At 39.5% G+C, this 20,379-nt stretch overlaps 1 protein-coding gene and 1 long non-coding RNA gene across 4 annotated transcripts in view; one reads left to right on the top strand and one right to left on the bottom strand.

Annotated features, from left to right (window-relative positions):
• LOC120802263 overlaps positions 1–20,379 on the top strand; it is a 171,716-nt gene that overhangs the window by 128,914 nt on the left and 22,423 nt on the right. The gene's annotated exons all lie outside the window — the stretch shown is intronic.
• The window catches only part of nsg2 (neuronal vesicle trafficking associated 2), a 39,528-nt gene that overhangs the window by 14,253 nt on the left and 4,896 nt on the right, over positions 1–20,379 (bottom strand). The window contains exon 3 of the mRNA XM_040149869.1: positions 11,888–11,998. Coding sequence (XP_040005803.1) covers positions 11,888–11,998 — 111 coding nt within the window. The remainder of the gene's footprint in view (positions 1–11,887; positions 11,999–20,379) is intronic.

Here is a 20,379-nt window from a genome sequence, read left to right as displayed (position 1 = left end):
GGTTACACGGGTATTTTGAGTGAAAAGCCTTTTTCAAATCCAGCTCCAAATTCTTGATTAGACTGAGGACTGGACTCAATAGGTGTAGGGACTGCCACGATACCAACTCGCCAAAAGTTGGACCTTCCAGCTCCAGCTGTAATCAATCAATCAATGGAAATGCCTTGACTACACACAGGTGATCTCAATTTAACAAATAATGTGACTTTTAAAAACCCAAATGGCTGCGGCAGTGGTGGTGAATACTTCTGTAACAATGTATTTTGTATCATATATGTATGATTAATTCCAGTCACTTAGTAGGGATCCGTTTTTTACGTTGACATTAAAGGGTGTACTGTGATTCAGTGCTGCAATACAATAACACATGAGAACTTTCCAGAGGGATGAATGATCTGTATAAGCAAAATAATGTGTGTATGTTTGCAAGTCACAGTGACGGATGACTTGAAATGCAAGTCTTCTTCCTTTTTTTTTTTTTTTTTTACTTTGATTTTCCAAATCTTTGTGAAGTCTCTTGCATCAGAACCCAAAGTTTTACAAGTTTTACATAAGACAAATTCTTCTTGTCCTATAGGATGTTTTTAACTTAAGTAGTTTTTATTTTTAGTCATTTCATTTGAGTTCTAGGATTTTTATTTTAAGATTTATTAGTTCATGCCTGGTTGCTTTATCTTGTCTTTTACCCTTAAAGCACTTACAAACCTATTTCTTAGTTTCTATATAAAAAGTAATAGCAATACTGTTATCTTACTATTTCAATCTCTTGTGGCTGTAGACTAGCCTTACTTTTACTACTTTTATAATTATTACTTTATACTTTTTTTTAAATAATATTAATATTAATAATAGGTAGCTACAAGATTGCTCTAATCGAGGACAATTTACAATGAGTTCAAAACTGAAATTAGCTTCAGGTTCCGGATCAATCAACTTTATGTGCATACGACAGAAATGCCAAACTCAGAACCACTCAGACCTGACAAGTGTTCAGAGAAGAAATATGAGAAATAAAGTTGAAGAGACAGAAAAGAGAGGATTTTTGTACTTAGAGTAGATTGGGAGATTTCAGAGAGGGATATGATTCAGTGGGGAGTGGGGAGTGGGATGATTTGTCTTGAGGAGAGGAGCTTCAGGGGTAAAATAGATGATAAGGGAGATATTCAAAGCTGCCATGATAATCGAGTCAACACACTTACCAGAAAAGATAATGTTCAGAATATGTGGTTTATAGGCACGTTTTCAGACTTATCAGAAACTTAAATTACAGGTGGGGAAGAAAAATAACCGTAGCGATAATAAAACAGCATTAATGATACTAATAATAGATAAAGACAGTGATGATCCAGATGCTGATGTGTGGACTGCGAATACAGCATGGGTAACATAAATGGTAGAGAGAGTTGAATCGACGATAGGGACAGGCGTTAAAGTGAGAGGAAGCAACAGAGAATTAAGAACTGGAAGGTCAGACTAGTCATCCACAGTCTGCCTGCTTCCTAATCGCCCCCATGGCTCAGCTTGTCAGAACAGCAGCCGCAGAGTGAAGGACGCTGGCTGAGGACGGGGGGCACAATGGCTGCTCACTTTCTTACTTCACTTTACCATTTTTCAACATGGAGACATCAAAGCCTGTCTTTTTCTTAGTCTTACTGGACTTATGTCTCCACTCCTATTGTGGCAGAATGAACAGATACTGACAGGCTATGAACAGAGCATGCACCTTAAAGCAGCTGAGATGCAGCAGGAATTTATTCTTATCTGCCTTGAATTCATCATATCTGCATAGGAATGAAATTAATACATTACATTTTGACAGTCGTGCACTTTTTACAACCACCATCTGCCCCGACTACCTCTTGGTGACACTGATGTTAACCTATGTAGCGCCTCATTCATTCAAAAAATGAAATGAATAAATAAACAAAAAATAAATTTTCCTCTGAACATAATCCAAACAATCATTACATTGCCGCCACAACAGAATTGGAAAAACATTTTAGTAGTTTATGAATATCATTTCTTAGAGACAGGCTTGCAATTTGTAAATATATATATATATATATATATGTATATGTATTATAATGTGTGTGTGTGTGTGTATGTCTATGCATGTATGTAAATATTTTTTTTCCTACACTTGAAAAGTTCTGTAACCCACAAGTTTAAATGGCTGTTTGAGGGTTAACATTTGGCTTTTTGGGTTGGGGTTAGGCATTCAGTTGTGATGGTTAAGGTAATGGGCTAGGGATTGCATGATGTCAACGACAGGTCCCCACGAATACAGTAAAACAAGGACATGTGTGTGTGTGTGTGTGTGTGTGTGTGTGTGTGTGTGTGTGTGTGTGTGTGTGTGTGTGTGTGTGTGTGTGTGTGTGTGTGTGTGTGTGTGTGTGTGTGTGTGTGTGTGCGTGTGTGCACATATATACCGTGTTTTTGTTTTTTTTCATTTCAGTAACGCCAATAGTTCATGAGAAAATAGGGCATCTTTTAAAACTATTTTTTCTATCTCGAAAAGTTAAGAAATCCTTTAAAAACTGCTTGATCAGCACCAGACACTAATTACTTTTTCCTTTGGGCGATGACCTAATTCTCCATCAAATTTCATTGAAATGTGGTAAAAGGTTTTAGAGATATCCCGCTTGCTATCAAAATACAAAACATAGATAATATGTTCACAGGCAGTTTCGAATCAACCAGTTAAGACCTAAGACGTGTTGTGATAAAGAAAAACACAGGTATTTGAAAAACATCATGAACTCTTAAGATTCCTGTCTTCAGCAGTGGTGCATTTGAAAACAAAATCATCAAAACTGACACATATTTAAACAAGTCGGGCTGCGTATGAAAATGTGTGCCAAGAGACTTAATGCTGTCAGATTGCATGGAGGTTTTGGTCATCGATCAGGTTCAGAAATCCTTTTTAGTCCTGGCAACCTCTGACAACTGAGTTATTAAGTCCAACATACAGAGTTTGGATGCAGCCGCCCCTGTGTCCTTGGATAAAAGCAGGACAGGATCTTACATAGATTCAGCATTCTTTTCCTACAATCACAAATTGGATTTTCTCTGTGCCTTGACCTTTGAGATAAAACAGGATGTGCGGTTAAAATTTGAATTAAATATTTATATTTAAAATTATATTTCATAAATATAATTTTATTGTAAGAGTTCCTCGTATATCTGATGGGTAAGAGAGATGATTCATGTGTATGTGTTCACATCTGCTGATATTGATAGGCAGACAGTGACTGAAGTCTGCCGTCCTTTGAGGTGCTGCTTGATGTGGGATCTGAAGCAAGAAGTAGAGCAGAACAGAAGCCATCTGGACTTATAAATCATCCCAAATATCCCTCACACAGCGGCGGTGTCTGTCTCTGTTGTTATCCGTCTGTCTGCCGTTCTATCCGGCCCTGAAGACTCTGACCTGTCTGTCTGTCCAGCCTTTCAAATTGTCCGTCGGTGCGCCTCGCATGGCAGCTGACACAGTGGACCCGCTTTGCAGTGACAAATGACTCAAACTTGAGCCGGCTTCGAGGCCTTTGGGACAGCAGACTGACCCAACCAGGAATGTGTTTGTGGTTCAGCGGCGCATAAAGACACACGCACGGCACCATCCAGATGTATGCTGGTTTTCATTTTACAAAGTGTTCGATTTTCAGCCTGTTAACAGCGTCCTCCTCCTGTCTGTTTCACGCTGATAACTGATTTTTTTGCTCACACAAAGCCAATACAGCTATCATATCCAGCTGAGATCTGAACTGAACACTGCAGCCTGAACCAGTTCCTAATTTAACAATGGAAGTCAGAAACTGTGTGTGTGTGTGTGTGTGCATGCGTGTGTGTACCTCAAGTGTGTGTGTGCACACCAAGGGTCTACAATCTAGGGATCACATCTGGCTAGTTCATTTTATCAGAAGCCAATTTGGAACAATATGATGTCTGTGAATATGAGCCAATAGGAGCTGGCATGTTTACACTGTAACAGGAACTGTGACTGTGTTTGTGTTTGAGGTGTCGTAAGATGCTTTCCAGCAATGAGTGTGATTAGAGAGTGTGAGCGCGCTGCCACTGATTGTTGGCTTGTGATGACACGATGGAGACGGGAGAGGAAAGAAAAGGAAGATGGCGGAAGGAGGCGATATGGCTCGCAAGAGTGCGAGCTGGGCAGATGATGAGAGGGAGGGAGGGAAGGTGAAGGAGGAAGAATGGGAAGGAGAGAAGGGGATGGGTGTGAGGGAAGATGAAGAGAGGGCGAACGACGCTGAGTAGCCGGTGTGAGGGTAAAAGATTGCCAGACTGAATCCCTGAACAGGTTAAGAAACTCTCACTGCTGTTACCAATTACTTTCAAGCTGCCTTTGGGAAAAACAACAGCTGCTGAGGTGCAGATAATGATAATGCAAGACTACTACTAAATTCAAGTCAGCTTCTTAAAAATTAGTTCGTATGTATGGAAAAAAAGAAATTTCAAAGTATAAATAGATGGCTCATAGCCATATATGGTTTAGATTGTCTGTCCATCACTCACCTAATGACTCTCTTACTGTATATGTTCCCGCAGGATCTGCAAGAAGTCATAGTCTCTCATAAGGAAAAGGTCATAGAGAGTTACATTCTCTTGAACACAGCACATATCCAGTGTTATATGATGGTATAAATGTAAGGACAAATGCGCTTAAATTCTATATTTTCTATATATTTTGTGTCTGAGATAGTGAAAAAAAGTTTTGCCCTTTATTGTGAAATATCTCCACCGGATTGGATGGATTTCCATGAAATGTTATCCAAACATTACTGTTTCCCAGATGATAAATCCCCAAGATTTTGGTAAGCCTCCAACTTTTCCTCCTAATACCACCATGAGGTTGACATTTGTGGTCTTGAGTGAAATGTTTCAACAACCACCAGATGGACTGCCATGAAATGAGGCACAGACATACATGACCACCTCAGGATGAATTGTAATAACTGCGGTGATCCGCTCGATTCTTCTTCCAGCACTATTGTCAGGTCAACAGTTCGAGTGATAGCATGCTAACATGCTAAACCAACTCAGCATGTTAGCATTGTTGTTGTGCGCAAGTTAGCGTTTTGCTCTACCATTTACACTGATGTTAGCTTCAAGCGCCGCTGTGTCAAAATATACAGTAGCCTCACAGAGGTGCTGGCTTGGCTGTAGACTCTTAGTCTGGGAATTTATTAGATTGCTAATAAACAAGTCTGGTATAAAATCATTAGAGAAGAGAAATCAGGTTTTAAAAATACTCAAATTGTTTCTTTACTTCCTTAGAGATACTCTGGTGCATAATGAGCAGCTTATTCATGTTTTCTCCCAATTTTCCTTTCACTTTCTATTAACGGAACCATATTTTGACCTGTCTTTATCACAAGAGTACCTTGATTAGAGGTACAATTCTTCTTGCAAACCTGTTTAAACACCTGCAAAAATATGGTATATTTCAAGGAAAGTCAGTAAAAACAAGTAAAATGTAGAATAATTTTAAATGTATAGATTTAAAAATATCTAAATAGATGACCAAAGTGGGAGGTGACGCTTATGTACAAGTACATTATCATCTCTGTTTTTATAACACCTGCTGTACTCCAAGTGCAGCAGAGGAGTGTAGATGCAGTTTGCACCCACATCAGTGAAAAAAGCATCCGCCCTCTTCTTTTCTTCCCTCTGATGCTCTCCCTTCTTCAACACCACACAGTGTTCAGATTATAATGCCAGTGCTGAAGGTAAATAAATTGTTCTCCCAGTTGTTCACTTGACTGTGTGTGTGTGTGTGTGTGTGCGTGGGTGCGTGGGTGCGTGCGTGGGTGTGTCTTGTGGCGCATGCTGAGGTTTGTATTGGCATGTGTTTGGGAGTGTGAGAGTGTCAGACCCGTAGGAGTGGGTGTGTAAACGTGGGTTTGAAGTGTGTGATGGGTGAGGGCCGGCCAAGTACGCCGTTTTTTTTTTCTGGATAGCGAGCCAGCCACAAGTCAAGCAGGACAACACAAATTAAATCTAGCCTTCATCAGTCCCTACACCTGCATCTCTCAATCCCTGCCCACCTGATTCAGACAAATCCTCTCCTCTCTTCCAAGTCCTCATTTTCAGAAATAATCTTCATGACATTTTCTTTTTGTGTGAAAGTCTACTGTTGAGCAGGATGGAAAAAAAAAACGTAACGTAAGAGAATAAGTCCTTTGCAGCAAAAGTCATGAGCTGAATTTAAACCAAACTATAAAACCTTTATCTAGCCTCAATTTCACCCCCCTTATTAGAGCCGAACAGTATTTGGCCAATCCAATAACAATATTTGAGAGTTTCCATACATCCAATAAAGATTGTTTTGTTTTTTTTAACATAGCAGATAACATGAACAATTTTGATGAGGAAACCCCACAAAACATTATCTTTATCTAACCCATTATACAGCTTTGGGTAAACATATACTTTAATTGCTGCCTTGATTATCTTCACGTGAAACCTTTTTTCATGTCATATTAAGTTCTTCTCTAACCTTAACCAAGTTCTGTCAGTGGCGCGAAAATAACCATAAAAACATCATGCTTCAATTGCCACGAGATGATATTGTAGAAAAAACCTGACAAATACATCATCAGTATGAACATTTTATGACTTTTCAGATAGGTTCATTAAATCTGTTCCCTTATTTTGTTGATTCAAAAAAAATGTTACAGTTCAGCATTGAAATTCTTTCTGAACACATTTGCCGTTGCATATTAGTTGTATATAAACGTACGCTTTTAGGAGACAGGGTTTAACTGGTTATTAAGAATTGTGACCAAAATATTCAATTAACATGAGATTTCACAGTTCAAGAACACTGAGAGCAAATATAACAGACGCCATACTGTTAACTGTAAAAATGCACTATAAACCTTTACTTAACTATAATATTTAATAATTTTTTTAAACTTAAAATCACCTGTCAGCAAAGAATAATTCCTCTTTATACATCAATTTGCAAATCAATTTCTCTTTAAGTTACTAGTATCCTTTTGCGCCTCTCTGTTATCTCTAAGATTTTTGCAAATATTATTTATGTCAAGAGATTGAAGTCTAATCACGCCTTTTCAAAACATTTTGTGCATTTGTTTCTTTTCTTTTTTTTTTATGTTTTATCGGCAAAAATATACCGAAATCCTACGATAATATCGGCTCAATGTACAGTACCTATGTACATGTCTTTCTGGCCATCTCTTCTCTCCCTCCCTCCTGCCTCTAACTGAGACCTCTCCAGGTTTGGTTTGCTCGACGTGCAGTGAAATTCAGGGGCTTGTAGTCTGGCTTTCCTTGAGCTCGCTAATGAGGGGTGAAACGTGCCCTCCTCGGTTCGTTCATGGAACAAATCAACTATAGGGAATACAATGTAGCTCAGGTCTGATGGGAGAAATTAGAAAGACGGAGAGGGGGGGGAGTATGAGGCAGGCAGCGAGGGGCGGAATGAGAGTAGGAGGGAGGAAAGAGGGAGGGGACAGGGACACAGGAAGCAATGACACATGAACCAGGTCTAAAGGGAGGAATCTTTGGGAAATAGGGAGGGATGGAAGGGATGATATAGACAAGGAGAGAGAGCAGGAAGGGAAGGAGCTTGTATGAGAAACCATCATCAAATATATCTGGTCTTATGCCCTACTCCCACCAAATTATAACTTTATTTTATATTCTTCGTTTTCTGGTGGGTTTTTCAAGGCAACATAAACTCTCCCAATGTGCCTTCTCCCCACTTGTTCCTGTTTTTTCTATCTGCTTTCCTTGCAGCAGCCTTATTCTGTATTCATAGGGACACTGCCATAGCCATTTTCTTCACTCTGAACAAAAGCTGTGGACAAATGTCTGAAATGTAACATGTCATTTATAAATGAAGCTGCAGTGCATTTCAAAATAAAGGTGTTTACATCAAAAAAAGGAAAAAGCAACGCAGTAAGCAGAAACATGCAAGGAGAGGAAAGAAAGCAGAGGCAGGGAAGGAGAGTGGAGAAAAGGATGGAGAGTGGTAAGCAGGAGCAAGGCAGTGAGGGAGGGCAGATTAGAGAGCATTTTACACGCTGAGCTCTTCATCCATCAACACAATCTGCAAAGCTTTGAAGAGAGAAGAGATGTGCAAGCTTTTCATCCAGAAATGTTTGCTCTGCACAGCACGCTGTTTCCCTTTACTGTGTGTGTGTGTGTGTGTGTGTCTGTGTGTCAGTGTGGACATGCCTGTGCGCCTGCAGAATCTGCTCTGTCAGTCAGGCAGAGCAAGCGGTGCAGTTGAGCACCCAAAAGCAACCGACACTGCACAAAATCACATAGACTGAGATGCATTTCTGTCTAACAAAAGCTGATGCGGTGGCAAACCAGACAAGATTGTTAAGTCTGCGGCAATGTTTTGGACAACTCCGATAACCAGCATGGCAATTCAGCATCGCCGTTTGGCGACGCGTAGGCAATGTGTCCTGATTTGTTTCCATTACTGCAAGTGCCACACATTCACAAGTCTCCAAAACACCTGTCAAGCCAATCACGGCATGAAATCCGATATTGGAAAGGTGTGTGTGTTTGTTTTCCCTCCTCTTTCTTCTCAGTATTTGTTTCAAATGCAAATGATGGGAATTGATCAACCGTGAGAGATTTCGCTCCACCATTTATACTGATGTGGCTATTGTATTGGGCCATAGTGGGCAACACTAGAATTTAAAACGCAGTATATTTTCAAGGCAATATTGTTTACTTTTCGACAAGAATGCGATGAAGTACCTGGATTGTTCAGGTACTCAATTCATTATATTAATCAAAATTAGGCAGTCCTATCTAGCTATCTTATGCATAAAAAGTTTCTCAATTTGATTTTCAGAAAATGTGCTATATCATAATATACACTGTTGTCGGTTTAGTAGGTACACCCAGCTAAAACTAACGCAGCAGCGCCTGCAGCTTGTGGTGGTGTTGAATTGCAATGCATTATGTTGACAGGTGTGTTTTTTTGTCCACCCATTTCAAATCAATGAGTGTAGGTAAAATAACAGACACACTTCTTCGTAGAACGTAATACAGGTCAGCAGGACCACAAACTGCAGCCAAAATGATCACGAAGTTGAATCAACACTTCAACAGAGTTTCAATAAAAACTGAATATTGAAACCTTCATGAAGGGAGGATTTATTGCAGGACTATTTCATTAGACTGTATTCGTTTTAGCTAGGTGGACCTAATAAACTGCCAGCTGAGCGTATATCAATATTGTGATTTGACCAAAAAAAAGTATGTTACATATACTGTGATAGAAGATTTTGCCCATATGGCCCACTCCTCTCCCTGTTTAACCTGTACAATTTCAAGCACAGCTCATAAAAGACTAGAACACTTGCGCCTCTTTGTGTGGCTGTATTTGAAATCAGTAAGGGACTCCCGGGCTCAGCTGGACTCAGCCAACTTCAGGGGTAAAACACACATTTTGCCTACATAGAGGATTCCTGACGTGCCTTTCCACCGACACTGCCATTTCCAAGACACCAAGCTCATTGCATCGCTTTAGAGTGTAGAGGCCTAGGTGAGGCAGGTTGCTGCTTAACCTTGGCAACAATGCTCTGAAACAGCTTCAGTGTAGCAGTGTGTGAATAGTGTGTGTGTGCGTGTGTGTGTGTGTGTGTGTGTGTGTACACACTGTCTCAACCTGATAATTTCACAGCCTCTTTTGGTGTCCGATATCTTTCTACTGTCCTCCACTTTCAAGGACCTTTCAAGCCGGCGTTACACCTCTCAATTACACACACGTTGAAACGCGCGCACGCGCACACTTAGACATTTGCGCACACTTTCTCTCCTCTCTCTCTGTGTCTCTGCCAGGGTTGCCATGGAGGGAGGTTTTCTTTGCTGCCATGACAACGTGAGCTCTCTTTGGTCTCCCCTAACGACGGAAAAATGGAACAGACAGCGCCTTGGTGATGTAGGTGTTGTTGGAGATAGTTGGGGATTCACACACACACAGCTGAAGTCGCCTGTCCTAATCTTTGCTAGGGAAGTGCAGTGTTGGAAGAAGTACTCAGCAAGTAAAAGTCCTGGTCAAAATCCCACTGAAGGAGAGGTACAAAAGCATTATCACAAGAATATACATAAAGTATCAAAAGTAAAAGTTCTCATTCTGCAGTAAAATGGGCCCTGAGACATAATTAGATTTTTAATACTAATGCAACAGTGTGTAAGCAGCATTTCACTGTAGCTGCTTGAGGTGGAGCTGTTTAAGCTACTTTTTTTAATTTATTTATTTATTTTTTTTATTCTTTGTCAGAAAGATACATAAAGCATAAAACTGAGTAAATACACTAAACACATCGAACGACTCTTAAGTGCGGGGGGACTTCCCTTCTTTATGTCGATTTTCTTTCATTTAGGCAGCGTATCTACAAACGTCACACTCTCGTCACCTACTGTGAACAATAGTGAACTCTCCGATCGCTGTGAATGTAGTGATACGGGAGATAGCTATAACAACCAGCCTTTGTCGCTGTGCCTCATGGTCAGTAAATCTCTCTTAGTGGGACAGAGGTAATTGGGATATGCAACGCGAGTTAGGTAAACTGTGAGTTAGTCTTCAGGATTCGGTGCCGATTAGAAGCTTCACAGATGTATGGATGTGATGTAGTCCCATGAGTACCTCTTCTCCTCGATGCATCGATAAATGCTTCTGCTTAAGCCAAACCTTCTTCCAGCAGCTCACAATTTTTACATCACAGTAAGTAATGACGGGAGCTCTGGTGCGGGTAACTGGCGGTAGACCCCATCGCAGTTACCTGCGAGGACACCTGTTGTCGCGTTTCCTTGTACGAACACAAACATGGACGACAACCAGCTGCTTGCACTGTTTATATGCCGTGACATTTGCGTTGAAAAGGTTGATGTACTAGTTTGTCTCCCTTGAGTGACACGTGCAAAAAAAAAAAAAAAAATTATTCAGGAGAACGAATGGCAGCGACTGGATCCGAAGGCTTGTATCTTTAAATATCAGACACTAAATGATTTTATTAGATGCCCGTCAAAATCAGCTAACCCAGACTGGAACAGACCCAGTCCAGCTTGGCCCAAACAGTCGTCATTCCCAAATCATTTTCAAAATGTGAGGGGAAATCAGTCTTTGGTGGAGCTGCTAACAACTCATAGACATCAGAAAAATAACCTTTTAACAATGTGCTGTATTTTATAAGCTTATCATAATTCTTAATGTAAAATTTTTATCAGTAAAGTGACTTGCAATGTCATCCTTAAAAAATTTAGTGGATTAAAAAGCATAATATTTCCATTTAAAATGTTGTGTTGTATAAAGTCATGGAGTAAAGTACAAGTGCCTCACAAGTATACTTAAAACGGTTCTTAAGTAAATCTACTTATTTACTTTCCATCACTGGAAAAGAGTGTGTGCTTGCAGGCATGTGCATGATTATGCGTGCGTGTGAGAGACGGAGAGAAGAAACGGAGGAAACAGATGGAGCATGATGTTCATGTCTGCATGAGATATTCATACTATTACCAATTCTTCCATTTGTTTGTCTGCAGCTCTGCTTGCATCCCTACCACCCGAGTATTTACATAGCAAAGTGAGTCAGCTGCAGGTGTAATTCTAAACCAAACTGGCACACCGAGCCGCGCACACTGATTTAATTTTGGTAAGCCGAGGAAGGAAATGTCAGATGAATAAATATCCTGCTCCTAATTAGAGCAATGATGACAAAATTTACCTTAGCGCACACACAAAAACAATCTCCTTGGGCAGCCTTTTTTTTTTTTTCTTCACAGATAATCAAGATAATCAAGTAAAGCAATTTTAAAAAAAATTATTTTTTATTTTTTATTATTATAAAGTTTCAGAGTTTAGAGATTCATTCATTCTTACCTTAAGTCTCTCAGACACCCCATCAGTAAAGCTGATGGTGAATTCCTCCACCTTGGGAACCTTCAGCCTCTTCTTCTCTGTCTGGTACTCAGTGCGAGTTTTTACCACCACCTGGAGGAGAGAGAAACCATTAAAGCAGTTGAATAAAGAGGGATGCTATAGGCAGTGGTGGATTGGACTGGTGCATTGGTGGAAGAGTCAAGTCACAACTTAAAAAAAAAAAAAAGTCACCACAAAGCGTCTCACTACGCTTTAAATTAAAACGCGGCCCTGCTAAAGATGCAGAAAATAAGATGCTGACGCACAAAAATGATGAAATGTAGCTGAAAACATTGCGCTCGAGACACTATGCTCAAATGTGAAGAAAAGGAAGCTGTGCACAGAGGTCCAGTGCAAGTATATATAAAGCCAAGTTTTCAGTCGCAACACCCACATCAGGACAAATGTGAAAAAAGGTTGGCTTCATTATTAATTACTTACACTGGATCTAAGTGTGCAGACCCTTCTCTGCTCGACAAAAAATGTGCTAAAATACTTAAGTACGTACTCTATACAGGAGAATGGAATGTGAACTATGATATCCACGAACTCACACATCTGAATCCAAATCACAACCTTTGTTACTCGATGTCGCCCATGTTTTCTCGCCTCTTCCTCTAATAAGACCTTTTACTACGTTGTAACCATCTAGAGGTATAGTATTCAAAAGGCAAAGTGTAAAAGATCTCTGTGTGTCCTCTGAGGTTTGTAACAGTAATAAAACATTATCTTGGAAGTATAGCCATCTTTATGGTATACGTTTTTATATTTACAGATATTCCATTGTGCATTGTTTAAATATGGAATAAAAATGTGTTTACTGCTTCCTCTAAAAATTGGATGTGCCTAGCCAAAAAGATCCTGAGCCTGATATGACAACAGAAGCACATCAGGAGCTCAGATATAGTTCCACGGTATATATTCTAATAAAGCAGAAATGTCATAAAAAAAGCAATTTTAAAAAGAGAGACTGAGACAAGTGCACTGCTCAATACCCTAAAGGTGTAGGTAGGGATAGAGGGAGAGATGAAAGCCTAGTTTGCTAACAGATAGAACATACAGTACGCCCAACGCCCAACGCAGCTAGAAACCATCCTGCAGGAGACACTGGTGCCAGGCATCTGTTAGAGCTCTGCTGTATGTTAATAAGGTCTGGTGCCCACAATCCAAGACCCCCTGTCTGAAGGGAAAATGCTGTGCTTTGGGCTGCCAGCTACATGGGAGCTAAAAAGAGTCTTGGTAAAATAGTCTTGCCCCAGTACTGTCAGTCTAACACTCCTCAAGCAAACAGGTTCAGAGCCACGGTCAAAATACGGGAGTCTGGTGGAGAGGGACAGAGTGAAACTCTTCAACTCTACTTTTTCCACGGCTGTGTTTGGAAGGTACTGGTTCAAAGACAGTGGATGGGATTTCTCCATTAATTTGGCAACTACAGCTGAGGCTCCCTTGAGCAACGTGTCAACGCCGCTCAAGGATAATTCCAGCTTTTAACACAACACATTTTAGTTTTGCGGTTGTGGCTAGTACCATAATATTAATCACTCAGGTACTGTTAAGTACAAACTTGAGGTACTAGCACTTTACTTGAGTATCTCCATTTCATGCTACTTTATACTTCCTACAGTTCAAAAAGACATTGTACTTTTTAATCCATCACATTCATGTGATGGGTTTAGTTGCTACTTACTTTGCAGATTACAATTTTACACAAATAACATTATGACCTTAAATAAAATATGATTTACAGTTATACATTTAACGACCCAACGGTATATAAAATAGTTAACGTTAGCTCCACCGTGACCAACTACAACACTGGAATGCTACTTCCACTTTATTAGTATTAATAGTCCACTATTATAATATAGTATAATGCAGTAGGCTGTAAAACTAATCAGTTTTTACAACAGAGTCTTTAGGTAGTAATTCCAAATAAGTTTGTGTAATGGGGTGTAATTGAAACCTGTCTCATCGTGTCAACTCTCTTGTTTCCTTCTTCTCAGCACTTACTGTATCTAGGTCAGTACATTGTTATCAGTACTGATGGGAAAAATAGTCAAAGGTACAGAGACAAGTTCCAAGTTTTAATAAGACGGAAGTATTCTGTAGCTCTGCTCATTGGCCATCAGTTGTAGTCTTTGCTTGAAGAAAAAGAAACCTTTCCTCAGATGTTCCCCTAATTCTAGCGCAGCTGTGAGTAAAATCTGTATAAAACTAAAACTGTGCATAAATTGTGCCCCCTGTTTCTAGTACACAACAGCGATTGAATTTCACTTCTCAACCTCACTTCACCTACGGAATAAAATCTGGATTTTTTTTCTATCTGGATACTGAACAAATACAATATCTGGGTTATCCTCTCCACACTGGCTTGTGGCCACATTTGCAAAATCTGCACTTTAAATTTTAATTCTGAATCCTAAAAAAAAAAAAAATCATTAACTTCTCTCCTCTGCGTAAGCTTCATCTCTTCCTTTGTGATACTGACTTAAATGGACAAAAGAAGAGCTTTTACCAGATTTCACCTCACCACTGCACTTACTCAAAGGGAAAAGTGTCCCTACTGTTTTGTGCATTCACTAATGCGCACCCGAGGAAGGGCCCGATACACAGGAAGGGTGTACAAGTGACATGGCAGCGGAGAGGTGAATGGAGAGAAAGATAACAATGTCTCAGTGTCCTTGTGGCTAATTGCACTGCTTCTGAGCAGCTCTCCATCACTTTGAAACAAAGCCAGAAACTGCTGTGCACACAAACTGGCTCCACTATCTGAATAAGAAAGCTGTCACTTGGCTCCAGTAATCTACGAGTTGAAGGCCGCAGTAGGTGTACTGAATACAGTGCACTTGATTGGACCCCCGAGGCTCCGGAGCCTCAGCTTTCAATGCAGCAGCACACCAGACGTCAGTCTTTTCATATGTCTTAATTTTGCCTCAACTTTCTCATTCTGTGACTCATTTCACGATAACGTGTTCAGGGCCTCTAGGTTCAAACACACCGGCGCTTTATGTTGCTTCATTACTCTTTCCCTTCCTCCGCCTCTCACTCTTTCATTTCATATTACCTAATGAAGTGGCTATCAATCAATGTTGCCTCATTTATACAGCCCTTTAGCTATCAGCAAAATCTACTGAACAAAGTACCACCTCCTCTGATTAAACAGATCCAAATACTCTGGTAAAACATTCATTCATGAAGAGTAAAATCTTGTTTAAAAAAGCTTGATGTAAAAAAAACATTATATAAATGATGCAGCCATGAACAGTCATGACAGGATGAATGAAAATATAATAACAACTCGATTACTTATTATTCCATAGAAGTAGCACCTCATTTTTCATTTTTGATTTCTCCTGAGAATCTATTTATGTGTACTCAAGCTTATGTTTTAGCCAAGGTAGCGGCGTGGCTTCAGTCAGTTGATATTTCTGTTACCTTGGTCCAGCCTGAAGTACAGACTGTTCGCTACTTGTACTCAAATATCCTCCAGCAGTTTTTGAGAGTGGGGTATGACATGCAACCAGGGTCCCCCTACCCGGGCATCGAACCGTGGATGTTGTAGTTATGCGGTATGCACATTAACCACCGGGTCACTGGGCGCCCCGAACGCATTTGTTTTTATTGTACTTCATCCACTACTATAAGGAACAGCACCTGCGCTGTATTTATTCCAAAGAACATAGGCTGGTGGGTCAAATGGCCTTTTCAGTGAGCCAGTGTTTAACATGTTTTAATTAGCTCTAGCTCGACTCCTTAAAGCTTCTTCAAGCTCACTACCCCAAACCTACACTGCAGTACCCCAGCACTGGTGAGTGCCCCTGTTGTTGGGTTTTGAGAGGTTTTCTTAAAGCCCTTTGCATTAACTAACTGCGCCCGTGCAGTTTTGGTAGCATACAGTGAGTGTGAAATACTTTTATACAATAATTACTTTGACATGATTTAGCTGTTGTTGACACCATTTCCCCCGGTATTTTCTCCTGCCCTCTAAAATGTCCTATTTTTTTTGGTTTTTTTTTTTTTTTTTTCCCACTGTACATACATTTAAATACCAGTGGGAACCAGTAAGTATTTTACTGGTAACTGAGCAAAAGAACAAACTTACACTGCTGTATTAGAAAGTGTTACCATGAGTTGTAATGAGTCTGGTGATCCGCTGATTTATCATCTCAACTTTTATCCTCCTTACAATTTGACAGCTTCACAGATCTGCTAGCACGGCTGTAGCCCTGTTACGATTTAAACGTATTCACTTGCTGTGACCTTTAAATACGTTAACAAGACTGACAGGCACTTCTACATCAGTAAGATGTAGAAGTGATTCCGGCACATACTGATTCACAGCCTCTGCTGCAATTTCCTGTGAGAAGCTATTTACAAATGTTCAGTTAGTCACGTATATTTTACGCCAAGATCTTGATTCACTGTTACCTTTTAATATATCTCCATGATTGACTGAGCGTCACTTTTAGATCTGTAATAAAGCCTCACAGTTTATTTCAGTGCGGTGAAAGGACTGCTGCCACACCGCGTGATGCTGGATGTTTTTCAAGTCAACAGGAGTTGATATATGTTTTTTTAAAAACCGCTTCAGAGTTTTTAAGTTTTCATTTCTATATTCAAGTGAATGAATGAGTGACGGATGAAGAAGTAAAGAAAAGTACATTACAGAAAAGACAGTTGTAGCTTGTAAAACTCCACTTTCTCTTTCTCCCTCTCCATCTTTGTCTCCAATCACAATATTTTTTTTAGATTTGAAATTCTCTGGGGAAAAGCTGTCAGGACTTTTCTTTTCTCCCCGTCTTCCCCAATATGTTATTCCTCAAACTCGTTATCACTACGATTTCTGTTTCATTTTTCATCCCCAAAGACTGAGCTGCGGGAGGGTTGGTTTCTGGTGAAGTTTCAGCGTGTAAGGCAGCTGCAGACATTTTTCTTGACATGTTTGATTCTAGTGTTTCCTTGTAAATAAGACTGTGAATGAAATCCACACAAAAAGGAAAGGAGATCCATCCTTGCGGCAGTTGTACTGGTACAACATGAGTTCTAAGAGGATGAATTGATGACATTTCAAAGGTGATTCATGTTTAATCAGCTCCTCTTTTAGTGTTTAGATATGTGGTTGATTTAAATTAGACAGCCCTGCAAACACAGAGCTCAAATGTGTGACATGATTCTAAAATAAGAAATCAGAATCATGTTGTCGCATGGATCTGGTTAGAAACATCGAATATAGCTTTTCAAAGACCTTTTCCGAGGATGTGATTATCTATATTTGCAATAAAGTCGAGTTAAAAACACTCATACACTCTTCATTATATATTTGTTGTTTTTAAACCTGCAGTGGCCTCTCTGGGGCAGAGAAAATAAGCTGTGAACACAACACTTTCATGTTATCATATTTTTTTTTAAGTATGATATGGCTTGTTAGACTAGTAAGCTAACTATTATTTATACTCTCTCAGCTATTATATATCGTTCATTTTTCAGTCATGTTCTCTACCCTGATGAAATATAAGTCCAATATTCCTTCTGTTTTTAGCTCTGTTTTTGGTCTCCCACTAACCCCTGATAAAAAATATGACTCTGTAGCTGCTAAATGCTCCACTATGTTCCCCTGCTAGTTGCTTACTTTGCCTGTCTGGTCTTTGGTGCTGGGCGGGTAGGGTGCAGTGCGTTTTTAGAGTTCTTCTACTGAAAAGAGCTGCCTGCTGCATCAGAAAATGTGAAAACGGTAAAGCTGCGAGCTGGATAACCAAAACAATGCGCTGAAAGATGCTAAAAAGCTCTATAGAGCTGAAGGAAACTCCAGAGTTGGGTGGTAATTCTCTGTGGGTTCATCACTACGAGCAACACTTTTTACATACAAGTAGTCATTTCTTCCATTGTCGATATTGAACTATTGATTATTGCAGCTTAAAAAAAGGAAATCTTTATACCATTACTACTAAACTTCCATCACTGGGTTGACTCCTGAAACCCACTGTTGCACAGCTGCTTTTCACTCTTCATCCAGGTAAGTAGGGCAGTTATTTGCATTCCCCTGGCATCAGAGGTGTAAATCAGTCTCTGTTTACACAGCTAGAATGAAAAACCAGCATCCTGGGGAGCAGGACTGAAAACCAATGGTGCAACCAACAGGTAACAATGAAAATCCAGTTGATTACATAGTATATGGTAAACAGGGGAGTGGCTGTAAGAGTACCGTATGAAATATGAACATTAAAGCCACAATGACTATATTGATGGCACAAAATGGTTTTATGTGTTTGTTTTGTTTTGTTTTCTGAACTTATAATGCAGAGAAATAGTTTCCCTTGTTGCAGTTAGGTATTTAAGTGTCCTTCTGTTTCCACCAACTACAAATGTAAAGTGTGTTTTTTAAAATATTTCTAAAAGGGTTGTGCTCAATTTAGCTCCTGCAGAACTTAGGAAATGGATTGAACTCATTTCTGGGCAGTACTTTCCTTTAAATGGACTTCTTCAGATTTAATTTAAAGATTTTATTGAAAATGTACTTCATTCATATTAGAGCTGAAACAATTAGTCAAATAATCAATTATTCCATCTACAGAAAATTGATCAGTCAAAACATGGAATCTGAAGATGACACATCGGGATCTGGGATATTTTGATGAATATTTTTCATAGACATTCAGTGGCATTTCATAGACCAAAAGATTAATCCCTTGATGGAGAAAATAATCAGCAAACTAATCGATAATAAAAAAAAATATAATTGTTTTTAATTGTCTACAGTTTTGGATTGAACCAGGGCATGGTCTTCAACTTCATGATTAAATACAAATTGTAAAAAGAAAAAAAAAAGCGAATTAAAAAAACAGCTGTGCATTACCTGTTGACAGAGCATGCCCTTTAATCACTAAACAAACATGTTACTGCTTTATTACTGTAATACATGTGTTTTTCTTCATAGGTCACAGCTACTCTGTGCACAGCCAATCAGATAAATGCAGAGAGTTTATGTATAATTTTGAGTTGATTTCTCAAACTGAGCTTGGCTGATGGTTCATCACATTATGTGTGAGAATCTCCATGTGAGACATCAGAAATTATTCAACGATCCATTACCGACTTAACTTCCTGCTCCCAGGAATTCCTCCCTAATTTATGAGGAGAGAAAAAAGGAAAGGGTGAAGATGTGCAAGTCGGTGTGTTGGACGGGAATAGAGAATGATTGTAAGTCTATTACAGTATTTGAAGCAGGTCTTTGTATCTTAGCTTTGTTCTCAGAGAAATGACAAAACAAGAGAAAAGATCTGTCCATCTTTCTGAGTCCATCTATTTATCTTTCTCTATCCACCCTCCTGGTTGTTGTTGTTTTTTTTTTTTTTTTTTTTTTTTTCAAACTACCAGCAATCAAATATAATATCCGAAGATATTGGTGACCCAGCGGTGGCGGACGCATCTCTGCCCAGATGGAATCAAATTTAATACCTCTCTAATGCCTCAGCTTCTGTAGGCCACAACAGCATTGTTGTGTGTGTGTGTGTGTGTGTGTGTGTGTGTGTGTGTGTGCGTGCGTGTGTGTGTGTCTGTACGTGTATGAACTTGGCTTCAAATCCCGCCTTCACTGCACCCCGCCCCTGCATAGATCCCTGGGTAGCCCTGTAGCCAGGAGGTCACACAGTCATCAGGCAGGATCAGAGTGAAAACAGCTGGGGTCGTATTTTTTTTTAAAGCTGCTCAGAACCAGACTGCTGATCTGGGGTACTAGTCAGGTCACAGTACCCAATAAACCTCGCTTTAGCTTTAAAGGACAGAGAGAATGAAACTGGTCTCAGATCAGATCCTGAACGGCAGATAAAAGCTGATTAAAGCTGAACTATTTCTGGGTGAGGCGAGTGGCAAAAACAACAACCTTAAATTCGCTGGGGTTATAGAGCTTTTGCATCACAAAGATGTTATTAGTGTGCCATATTTTAAGATTTGGGAATAGAAATCAACACACAAGTATGGCTTCCCACAACACAGTCACCGTCCTTTAAGTTCTAATCCTTAAGATTTAAGTCCAGGCTTTTCCTGAGACTGCTGTTCATTTATGTTGGCGCTGTCTTTTTGTGAGACTTATTTGGAGTAACTCAACTGATGAAAATTTGATATTCTTTTGGAAACATGTACTTTTTGGCATCCTAGAAGATAATAGAAAATTGAATTCTGACTTCTTGAACTAAAATCTGTATATTAGCAATCTTTTAAGTTTAATGTCTGAATTTCATATTCACGAATACTAACTTACAGGTAAAAAGCGTCTAGGTTTTCACACAGGAGATCAAATAGTACATCGACTCGATTTATTCTTCTATAAATACCAAGGCTGTTAAAACACCTTGTCTGCCCAGCAAGGAATTTGTTCTTGTTCTTTTATGACATTTAAAAAAAAAAAAAAAAAAAAAAAATTTAAATCCAGGTTGATTGAACACCTGTGGTTACCG

The sequence above is a fragment of the Xiphias gladius genome, chromosome 17 (assembly GCF_016859285.1).
Source record: "Xiphias gladius isolate SHS-SW01 ecotype Sanya breed wild chromosome 17, ASM1685928v1, whole genome shotgun sequence".
Classification (NCBI taxonomy): domain Eukaryota; kingdom Metazoa; phylum Chordata; class Actinopteri; order Istiophoriformes; family Xiphiidae; genus Xiphias; species Xiphias gladius.
This window is presented reverse-complemented; position numbering and strand designations above follow the sequence as displayed.